Below are 11,841 nucleotides of genomic sequence, written 5' to 3'. Positions count from 1 at the left end.
GTCAAACGACTTCCGTCCTTGACGTCAGCGCTGTTAGCCAAGATGGCGGCGTGCAGTGTGCGAACCGTGGGTGCGCTCCTGTGGAAATGTAAAAATAACGGTTCCACTGTAAATATAGTCACGTCGCAGCTCAGCCGGAAGGTAACGCGCGATTTTATCTGTATAAAAACACCACACACCGTGAACCTAAAGGTCACGTGAAAGGATATAAGACAGACAACCGGGCGCAAACACTCGCGTCCTTGAGTTAGCATCCTCCGCCATTTAGCCGAAACCTGCTTGCTAGATATGTGGATTTAAGTTCTGTCAACGTCGCATTTAGTGTTATAATGGTGCTATGGACGCAGGATTGACTTTATGTAAAAGATTTATCCATCAACAACCATTCGGTTATAGTTTCTCTCTTGTGTCGCTCTTAACATTTTAGCAAATTGATTTGCAACATGTCACAACAGCGGCTCGTTTCCTTTTCTTCAGGTCCCGAGCAGGCACATCTGTATGAGCTCTGCCCTCCACAGAAAGAACCTGGCGGCTGCGGGGCCACAGAAGTTCACGGCGGAGTTTATCGACAAGCAGGTGGAGGAGTTCAACATCGGGAAACGGCACCTGGCCAACATGATGGGAGAAGACCCAGAAAACTTCACGCAGGAGGACATCGATGTAAGACTTCACTGCACACACACACACATGCATGATGCTTTCTCTAAAACACAACAGTAAACATGTATGATTTACAGAATGGTAGTAGTCATAGATGTCCTGAACACAATATAGTTATTCTTGTCCACAACTTATGGAAAATTTACTTTTTATTACGTCTCAAATTGGATATATTTTTTTCTATCACAGGTGCAAACATGGGACTTTTAATTTGAAATGCCTCTAAAACTGTAGTAGTCATAAACCGGACATGTCTAAAGTCTGCTTTTGGTTTTACAATGTATTATTTATGGCCCGGGAGTAACTGGGACAGAAAATAGTCCCCATTCACGTGACAGACAGATAACATGCATTCCCCTCCTGTTATGTTGCTGTGATATCTGACTCCAGATAGGAAAGAAAGCTGAATTTATTCATTTATTCATTCACAGTTGTGGCAATGGAAATACGAGTTGTGGACTAACATATTGTTGGTTTTGTTTTGTTTCTTCTTGGAAAAAAAAAGTCTTACCATCAGTTCAAAATGTAAAAGTAAGTGAAATCTCGTCTTTAAAAGTCTTTTTAGTTTATTCAAACCTGCGTTTTCACTTTGTTCACGCTGTTAAAAAGGGTTAGAATCAAAGTGTCCAAATTCATTTCACTTCATGAGACAAAGACTAAACTCCACAAGCGTTTAAGCATTTTTTTTAAATATTGATTAGCTTCCATTTCTCTGGTGGGAAAAGTGTGTTTTACTGTATAGCTCTGCTCTCCTCAAATTATCATCATCATTAGTAAGGAGGTGGGAGCACCTCTGACTAATCCACCGAGTCAGGGACATTAGCAACGGCCTCAAACACAGACACACACACACACATGTGCTCGTCTTAGGTTTTGGCAACAAATTAGCCCTCACTGCTCCAATCACTTAGCTTGATTTCTCTCGCCTGTCCCCCGGTGTCCCTCGTGCATAATGAAGAGAGTAGTCGGCGCCAGGCTGTGAAAGCCAAAGCGACGGCCAACAGCGCGTGCAGGGAAAGATGAAGTTGTGGCACAAACGGGGAGTCGCAGAGCGGCGCGTCAGATAAATCCCTCCACCTGGAGACTGATCAGGTGTGACTGTGATGAGCACTCAGTGGACGGGCAGCGGGACAAAACACTGGATGTTTGCCACAAAGCTCTTGTGATTTTTTTTTTTTAATTAATTAAAAAACGAACATGTATATCTCAAAAATACTGTTTGTTTTTGGATTAAATGAATGATAACTTTGTTAATTACTTATATATTTAAGTGCGCGCTGCTTCCAAATTCTCAAATAAGATGGTTCCACTTTTTCTTTTTGAATATTTTTCGATCTCACAAGATTTTTTTAAAGCATTTGCTTTGTTTGTTATTTTTCTTCACATAAAGAAGATGATTATTGATATATTGAATAAGTACTGGCCACACGGTTGGTGTAGTAGTAAATGCTGTTGCCTAAGTTTTGCTTGTGTTTACCCACAATGCCCTGCGTTGTAGTCCGCTTCCTGCAATTCAAGAGTTTGCTTCTTTGATGTGCATCAGAGTTCAGTTGCGCTTTCCAACCTTCCCAAACCAGCCAGAGTTTCTGAGCAAACAAACCAGGGTTGGATTAAGAAGGAGCTGGTGTGAACGCAGCCTGTGATAAAATCAAAGACAGCAAATGTTTTGTTATTTGTTGAAAAATGTGTGAAATAGATCTTTTCATAAATCAGATGAAGCAGAAATAAATCAAGGATCTGATAAATGCTAGAACAATAAAAAAGATTAATAATGTGTATTAAATATAGTCCTCTAGATTTATAGGACGGCCAATCATTCATATCTAATATTGAACTGTGAAGGCAAAGGAGTTTTCAGAGGAGGCGATGAGATTTCACCCTGTGCGTGTATGAAACTGCAGCAGCTCTCCGGATGCTGCGGCGATGACTCCCTCTTTCTTCCTGCATGTAGTTGGCCCGAGGCGCCGTCTCTGGCCCTCGGGGGATTCCTGCCATATTGTGCCGATGCTCACGGGACACACAGATGTGTCTTCATCTGTTCCCTGTTTCTCTTTCTTTTCACTCTTTAACTTCTCCTCGACTGTCCTCCTCCTCTCGCACTTTAGACACAGACACGCACACACGTTTGCCCGTGGCTTTTCTTCCTGCTCTCCCATCGTTTTGACAACCTTAAGGCGGCAACCTGTTCGCTCGACGCAGCACCTGCTGCCTCGCTAATTGAACCGACAGAGGAGGAGGAAATGAAAGAAGTAGAGGAGTGGATGGTGGGATGGAGGAAGGAGAAGGATGAACAGACTGTCTTGATGAGTGTGGCAGGACCAACACACTTCCTGTCTCCCTCTCTTCTCACACACACAGTGCCATCTGTAGCCCCTGCTAATAACACACACACACACACACACACACACACACAGAGAGAGAGAGCAGAGGATGAACTCGCTGTGAACTCTGCGATGCCCACTCAGTGTCCTCTGCTCACTGTCAACAAAGCCAAACACTTGTGCCTTTCCCTGCTTGTTTTCTCCTCTAACTCCTCAACAGTAACACACACACACACTCACACACACACACACTCGCCTTTGGTTGAACCCACGAGCAGCTTGTTGCCTCGTCGTCTTCTGTCACTTTCACGCCCGTCCATCAGCGTGACCTCTGCTGCTCGGATGTGTCTGCATTGTCATCAGCACTTTTTGACAGCTCTTCTTCTTCTTCTTCTTCTTCTTCTTGTTTATTATTAATTTATTTCCTCTCCTGCCAACAGAGAAGTATCGCCTACCTGTTCCCGTCCGGCCTGTTTCAGAAGAAAGCACATCCCATCATGAAGGTACGTGTGTGTAACTTTATTCGATGGTCAAACAGTAACTAGCCAACAAATGTATTTCATCTGCTGTAAATTGTTTGCCGTATTTATCTTCTTATGAACTTTGTTACCAGTTCCCCGTTAAGTTACATCAACGCTCATACACACCCTTTCAAAATAAAGCTCCACTTAAACAGGAAGTGATAAACCGTTGCATCAGAATACACGATAACATTAACAGACCAATGGTTAGATTTGTGGATTTTGTTTAATAAGTAATTTTCTGTTCTATGTTAAATCTCATGTGGAAGGTTTTCTTTCTCCAAGATAAGAGACATTTTTCCCACAAACTTTAGTTTGTATGGACGATTATTTCGTTTGTGCTTTGCAGTTTTATGCAAAATGACTTTTAAGCAAGTCAACTGATGTCCAAAAGTAGTGATTTATTTGCCTTACCTTATGCTAAGGTGTTTTTTTATAATGTATTAAAAAAGCAAACTTAAAACTAAAAACACAGGCACATATACACACACACACATGCACTGATTGCATAATATATAGGCAGAAATGGCATCTTGAGGCAGTGTTTATTTAATTATTAGTTGATTATAATATTAGTGATGGATGGTCTTTTATGATTTGAAATGCAGAATGAACTCTGAATGTGTTGGATTTATATTGGTTTGATTGTTTTTGTGTTTTTTTGTGTTCCTGTTCATATACTTTTTTTAGTTTTATTCTTTAATGTTGTCTCTAAATGAGTCTGAGACGTATAAATACATGTATTTATCTGTGGTAAATAGATCTTTAAGAGATACTGTATATGCTGTCATAATGGAGGGATCCCACCGGCTCATCTGAGTTTTGTTTTCTTGTATTTTTTTCCTTCTGATGTCTCCATAAAATCCTCTCCTCTGTTTTCACTTCCAGCACCCAGATGAAATATTTCCAAAGCAGAGAGGTACAGACTACAGAGCCTTTGCACCTGGATACTAAAGATCATGTAAAGTGTAAACTGCTTCTCCAGCTGATCATGTTGTATTCCCTATATCTGCAGCTGTCCAGTGGGCGGCAGACGGACGACCTTTCCATTTCCTGTTTTACACCGGAAAACACTCGTACTACTCGCTGATGCATGTGAGCACCACAGCTTTTCCCTCCCTGGCTCTTACACACTCTCACGTCTCATCCTGTTCAGGGAGCGAGTTCAGTTGAATTTTCTAGATATCACAAACGGTCACGGAGTTACGGTGATTAAGAGAAGCACGGGGGTGAAAGAAAGGTGGGAGATCAGAGGAGAGGAAGGGGGAGGTCAGGTGATGGAGGCGTCAGGCGTGAAGGGTGAAGTTCTCACAGGTGGTGAAATTTATCCTCACCTTACTCTGTGTGTCCAAAATAAGTAGCTGTCATGCAGACGCTGAAGGAAATGGATCTCACTGAGGTGGAGCAGAAGCTAATAATAATCTTTGCTGTGGATTTGTGGAGGAAAATCAAGTGAAAGAGAAAAGATCAAGTGAAGACATGCACGGCATAGTTTCAAAAGTCATTTTGCAAGTTTGCAAAGCCAGACAATTTGTGTTTTAAGTTGTTCCCCCCGTGACTTTGTAAAGCCAGGCAATTTGGTGCAATTAAAACAGTTAGTGAAATGGTAAACAAATGTCACGACGCTGCTATTTGAAATGGGAGGAACACAGGGAAAGAGAGGGTGGCTGTCACGCAGCCCCCCCTCCTCTGAGCAGACCTCCGTCTTCTGTTGTCTTCACGCTCAGCAGCCGTCTGCCTCCAGAAGCTTTGTGTCTGCGTCTAAAACCCAGAGAGGTGGCGGTTTCTGGAAATTAGTCTGAGCTTACACACACACACACACACTGAATACCCCCTGCTGTGGCATTAAATGGCTATGTCAGACATTCCCCCCTCTTCTTTGCTCTTGTTTCCACCTCTGCCTCCTCCTTTCCATCTTGTATAGATATATTTTTTGTAAGTGTCTCACACACACACACACGCACACACGTCAGTGTGAGTGTTGCCAGGAGAGGGCAGTGGTGTGTAAAGCTGCTCAGCTGCTCCCCCTCACTCTCTCTGTCTCTCTCTCTCTCTCTCTGTCTCTTCCTCGCTCTTGTTGGGCTCAGCCTCTGTAGCACATTAACCCGCTCACTGCTCCACTGAGTCCTTTATGGCCACAGCTGCAGGGAGAACCTGAAAACAACCTCCGTGACACTCACTTTAAACATTTAAACGTGCGTATGGAAGGAGAAGGAGAAGGAGAAGGAGATACTCTGCAAACAGAAGGAGTGAAGCTCCAGCTTTCTGTCTCTGTAACTGACACTGAACGTCTCCTTTAATCACAGGAATCCATGCAAATGATTCCCTGCCGTTGTAGACCCCAGTGTAATGTAAGCCCTTTATCCGAGGTCTGAACCGTTTCCTTCAACTCCTCTCGTCTTTTTTTCCCCCTGATTTTCTATTATGTTATTTTTTTTTTTTGGTAAAGAAATTGGTTTTTGCTTCATGTTTGCCTTTTTTTTCTGTGCCGCTCTCCTCCTCCTCCTCCCCCTCCTCCTCCCCCTCCTGCACCCGTACCTCTCCGTCGCTGGTCGGAGTGGCAGCGGATTAGGCACACTCTATCGAGAAAGGAATTAAACAAACATCTGGTGAATAATTGACGGGGGAAATGAGTTCTCACCGAGGCGCAGGACAGCTGAGGTGGGGGGGGGGGGCGTCTGCCTTTGGGGGGACGTGACCGGCATGTGTGGCCTCAGAGCGGTTACGTCTTCAAAATGAGGGAAAAGAATGTGAAACGAATGAAACGGAGTCCGAAGTGACACAATATTTGGTGTTTTTGTTTGGTGTAATGTTGTGTGTGTGTTTTTAATTTGAAATGAATTCACTTATTTTAAATTTATTCAGCGGTTGCTTGGCCAAGAAAAAAAACCACATAAATTAACAACATGCTTGCCTTGCACACAGAAAACCTGGACTCCCAAGAATCTTGGATGCCAAACGTGGTAAAACATCAATAACAAAACAAACAACATCTCGTAACAAAAGCATGGATATTCATTTACAGCTGTAACACCTTCGTATTATGGAGACTGCCACACACAGTGCTTACTACATTCTACTGTAAATACCAGGGTATGTGATCAGAGTGGAGCTGACTAAATCTAAATAAGTGCGTAGAAAATGAAACAAATGGAGAGCAAATGACTCCTAATGGGGATAAATCTGCCTCCTGTGAAGAGTCTTCAGATCATTATTATTGTCCCACGACGTTTGACCCAACACAAAAGGCTCACACACATTGTGTTTCTTTCAGGAAACTTATGCCAAAATCCTGAATTTAGAGAAACGTCAAGACCGCCTGAGAGCCAAAGGACTCCTCACCCAGGAAGTCAAGAAGATGTAAGAGAGTCGAGAAGGAACTGTGGTCACATGATGTGGAAAGTGTTTTCTTTAAGCGAAGAATTTAACAGATCGTATCGTCTTCAGCTCTCTAGGTGCAAGCCGGTGGCTCACAAAGGAGGAACTGGAGACGCTGCTGGTGGAAACCATGACAGCTCACAATGTAAGCGCCCACTTTCTTCTCCCCTCGTCCTGTTCCTCCTGTTCTTCTTTTTACTGTCACTGACCCACCAATGTCGTCCTCTCCAGTACAACCGCTTCATCCAGCTGATGGAGCGGCTGCTGTCCATGCCCCACTGCTCCGTGGAGCAGGAGTTTGTCTCGCGTTACCGCCGGCAGGTGGAGGCTCAGTCCAGGAAGCAAATGGTGCCGCAGCTGGAGCAGGATGACCGAGGCGTGGCCTTCAGCACAGCAGAGGGTAAGTGAACGCCAGTTAAAGGTCCTGTGTGTGACATTCAGGAGAGTTTATTGGCAGAAATGTAATGTTTTACCCATAAGTAATATATCTGTACATATGTAGTAGTGCTTTTAAATAAAGATCATTAAAGGGAGGCGGCCAGAGCATGTGCTATAAAAGTGATATTTAGGTTTAAAACAAAACATTTGAAAGGAAAATGAAGGCAGACATGTCTCTAATAATCTACTGCACATAATCCGTATTTATGTATTATGTGAAAGGGCACCAAAAGTTCAGATTTAATACAAGACATTTAACCCTCAGGCTTTAGCTTAATTTACTATCCTCTTATGTCATTAAGGACAAAAATGTGCACTTTTGAAACACTGCAATAAAAACATTGCAGATTCATATTTTTTCTGCATAAATATCTTAAACAACTTCAGCCCTGCTCTAAACTACCAAACATTTGGATGTTACCCCTTTAAATGCCAGTTTGTTCACAAAAAAATCCAAAAAAAGTGACTTTGATGCATTATTAGTTTTTGTGTAGCTTCAGATTTAAAATGTACTACCCTCTAAATTCATTTGAGGACAAAAATGTCCAATTAAAATAGAGTTGTTCCGATTCCGATACCAGTATCGGTAAAGCCTCCGATACTGCCGAAAATGCTGGTATCGGTATCGGCGAGTACTGGAGTCCAGGCACCGATCCGATACCACAATACTACACTATTTAGTACATAATGGCTGCACTTTAATTTGTTTTTTATAATTATTACTCTATGTATTTAAGTTGCTGTTGCACTACTGTTTTTTATACTGTTCTATTTAAAAATAAATATAAAAATAAATGGCTTCCATTTGCTGTATTGATTCCTGTTTTACAAAGGGTTTAACCTGAGCAAGGCCTTACCACAATGATAATCATATCACAGTATCACACACAGCGTTAGTAGGAAATTTTTTTTTTAACACCCTGGTATCGGTATCTGTACTCGGTATCGGCCGATACCAACAGCATGAGTATCGGAATCGGTATCGGGAGGGAAAAAATGGTATCGGAACATCTCTAAATTAAAACCACTTTTTATCCATAAATGACTGAACAGACCTTGAATGATGAGGAAAAAGGAAGTAAAAGTGTGTGTGTTTATTCTCAGGTCGTAGGAAGACGTCCGTATCCTCTGTGATTCTTCGCGACTGTGGCTCCGGACGCGTCACCGTCAACGGTGGCGACTACATGCAGCACTTCTCTGTGCTGCAGGACAGGTACGAGTGCAATGCGCCTGTTTAATAAACCTCTACATGCCAGCCTCTTCCTCTGCTGCTGCTGCTGCTGCCGCTGCCTCATTCACTCACTCATTTCCCTTTTAAATGCAACATGCGATGTGTTTCTCTGCCTCGGAAAAAAATTAAAAAGCAGCGTTTTTCACTCTCCACAGCATTGTCTAATTTTTTTTTTCTTATTTTTTTATCTCCTTGTAGTGAGTTAATTACACAGTTGAGTGATTGTGTCTGCATGTGTGTGTGTGTGTGAGAGAGAGAATGTCCGGAGCTGGTGTTGTCACGCAGTGTGAGGACGGGCTGTAATTGGAGCAGAGAGGTGACAATTGACTTTGTCAGCAGCCGTAGGCCTTTCAGCCTGAGATGCCATCCAGAACACAGACGCTTCTCTCGCTCACACTCTGGCACAACCTTATCCCGTTCCTGCTGAGTCAGAGCTTCCTCTGTAATACGTGGGGCTGAGATTGTGAGAGAAAAGCTTTCCACTGTGCCAGGATCCTCTCAGCTTGTCTGAAAAGTCACCCAACCAGACATTAAATTAGCTAAGCCTCTGCCGTTGATACCACTATCTGCTAAAGAGCACGTCGTCCTGCTCTGCCTATTCAACCACATTTCATTCTTTCAGCTCCTTCTTCTTCTTCTTCCTTTTTTCCCTTTATCTCATTGTCATTTTCTCCTCTTCCCCTTCAGAGAGCAGCTGATGTTCCCGCTGCAGTTCGTGGGCATGTTGGGACGCTTTGACCTGGAGTGCACCGTGAGCGGCGGCGGCAGGTCCAGCCAGGCGGGGGCGCTGCGGCTCGCCATCTCCCGCGCCCTGCTCTGCTTCCTGCCTGAGGGAGACATGGAAACCATGAGACAAGGTGAAAGAGGCTCTCTTTTATCCCGTAAAGCCAGTGGTCAGCGGGCCAAACCTGGCCCGCCAGCATTAGTATCAGGGCCCGGCAGATGATTTAACAAATCTGAGTTCAGAGCTTTTACTCTGAAAAAATATTAACTTTTTCAAATAGATTCTGTTGCCAGAATTGACGGTTAACCTAAACTAAATGTTTGGTTTGAAAAATACAAATAAAAACACTGCAGTTGTCATGGAGATGGCCTGGTTTGGGGAGTAAATGTAAACTACTGGGGGGATTTTTGTTTAAATCAGTTTTGATACATTATTAGCTTTTGCATAGCATCAGATTTAAATTTTTACTACACTCTTGGGTCATTAGGGACAAAAATGCCCCATTAAATAATTTATGATGAGTAAAAGGAAGTGTGTGTGTTTATTCTCAGTCGTAGGCCCAAAGAAGAAGCAGTCATTCTTAAAATTGAAATGATGCATATTAAATATTACCAGTACGAGAACGTACTGCATCTCACACACATTTGTCTTTGTAACAAGCTGCTGATTTAAGACAAATGTCCACATTGTTGTTAGTTTAAGGCAGCAAACGTGGGTTTTTGCTTGTGACAGAAGATGTGTTTTGCACCTGGACCACATTTACTCGCTGATCCATGCCAGAAAGAAAACTTTTCTTGCATTTCTTGTCTTCACACATTGTTTATGTTAGAAAACAGTGGCTGAGAACATGTGGAAAAAGTGACATGAGTAGAGTAAAGAATTATGGAGTTAAAATTGAAAATGGTTTATCTCCAGTAGTCTAAAAATATGGCTTCTTGATGTACACCTCATTTTTAAACACTTGCCAACTTGTTGAATCACTCAAATGTGGTTAAGTGAGATATTTGTCCATTCTCCAGAACCTACTCTCTTTGTCTAGTCAAGTGAGAGATCACCATGGCAGTGGATTTGTTTGTCGTACGTCCTTAAAAGGAGTTAGTTTGTGGTGCTACGATGCCAAACCATGAGTTCCACCTGCCTCAGGTCCTCCATCCTTACTCTTACCCATGTCCTCTTTCCTTACTTTTGTGCAGCTGGCCTGCTGACCCCCGACCCCAGATTGACGGAGAGGAAGAAGCCAGGACAGGAGGGAGCGAGAAAGAAATTCACCTGGAAGAAGCGCTGAGGAGTTGTGACGTGAAACAACCACAAAGACATTAAATGCTCACACTGACTCTGCTCTGTGTGTGCACTGATATTATCACGTCACTTCTGCTGGGAAACATCAACGAGCTGCTGCTCAGTTGTTCAAGGTGACTGCAGTGTGTGTCTTCATCCACCAGATGGCAGCATATGTCAAGAAGTAAATGAGGAATATTAGTATTTAATACAAGTTTCATTTTGTAATGTTTTGGGCTCAGAAGGAAACCTTTTGACATGTTTGTGCATATTTTCTGATGTTTAATTTAACCTTTTTTTTATTTAAAAGTTTGGCCTCAATCAAGTGTCGGACTTTGGCAAACATTTTTGAAATCCCTAATGGATTAATGCAAAGTTTGTCTGGAATAAAAGCATCAGAACCACAACTGTTATCTTGGTTTATTTCAAAAATCAAACGTTTTATTTGTCACATGCATCGTAACACTTGTATAACCCACAGTAAAAGTCGCTCCAAGACTGTAAACTAACAAGAATATAAATAAAGGAGAGGAAAAAGGAAATGTATATTAAGAAACTATATTGAATACTCTAGTATGCACAGATATAAACATCTAAGTATTAACATATCTATCTATCTATATATGTATATATATAGATATATATCTATATCTATATATATACATATTGTTATTATTAGTCAATTTAAAGGTATGTATTTCCAGATTCTTAAAAAATTAATTTTTTTTTTGTTTCTTTTATATGATTAGTCCGACTTGGTTTTGTTGTGTGCTCATTTTCTGTGTTTATTTTTGACACGTGAGAATAGATTAAATGTATGATAAGCATACCTTTCTCTTTTTTTCAGTTTCCAGTGCAACAACAAACCAACTTTGGTTCTAAAAGCTCTAAATCCGAGATGATTGACAGGTCAAATGCTAATAAGGTTCATTATTTCTTTATTTTTAAAGATGAAAAGTGATTATATGCTTAACCTTTTTTTTTCCCAGTTTGGACTGATTTTCCTGTAAAAATGACAGGTTTCCAATTTGGTGCGATAACCAAGCGTGGCCACAAGATGGCGGCAGATAATCATAGACCAGGTGTGTCTGGAACTCTTTCTGCTGAGGTCATAAAAAAATAGATTTGTAATTAATGTAAAGTTTACTCTGCGGTGTAAAATTCTTTAAAAATATCGCGATATTCTGTGTGTGTGTGGGAGTTTATGTAAAGTGAGACAGGTGTAGTGTAGTGATGTGATTACCTGTAATCAGTGCCGTGAGTGTGTGTGAAAAAGGGGAGGAGTCACAC

The 11,841-nt window shown here is 41.9% G+C and overlaps 1 protein-coding gene across 1 annotated transcript; it reads left to right on the top strand.

Annotated features, from left to right (window-relative positions):
* mrps9 (mitochondrial ribosomal protein S9) lies at positions 1-10,958 on the top strand. Its single transcript, XM_058623194.1, has 11 exons — positions 1-141; positions 478-660; positions 3,422-3,484; positions 4,391-4,421; positions 4,518-4,597; positions 6,777-6,862; positions 6,950-7,025; positions 7,112-7,280; positions 8,423-8,531; positions 9,237-9,406; positions 10,467-10,958. The coding sequence occupies exons 1-11, from the start codon at positions 43-45 to the stop codon at positions 10,556-10,558; spliced, it is 1,158 nt and encodes a 385-aa protein (XP_058479177.1). The 5' UTR covers positions 1-42; the 3' UTR covers positions 10,559-10,958.
* Positions 10,959-11,841: the final 883 nt, after the last annotated feature.

This window comes from Solea solea, chromosome 2 (genome assembly GCF_958295425.1).
Source record: "Solea solea chromosome 2, fSolSol10.1, whole genome shotgun sequence".
Classification (NCBI taxonomy): Eukaryota; Metazoa; Chordata; class Actinopteri; order Pleuronectiformes; family Soleidae; genus Solea; species Solea solea.
The sequence above is the reverse complement of the archived record's forward strand: the minus strand, read 5'-3'. Positions and strand labels throughout refer to the sequence as shown.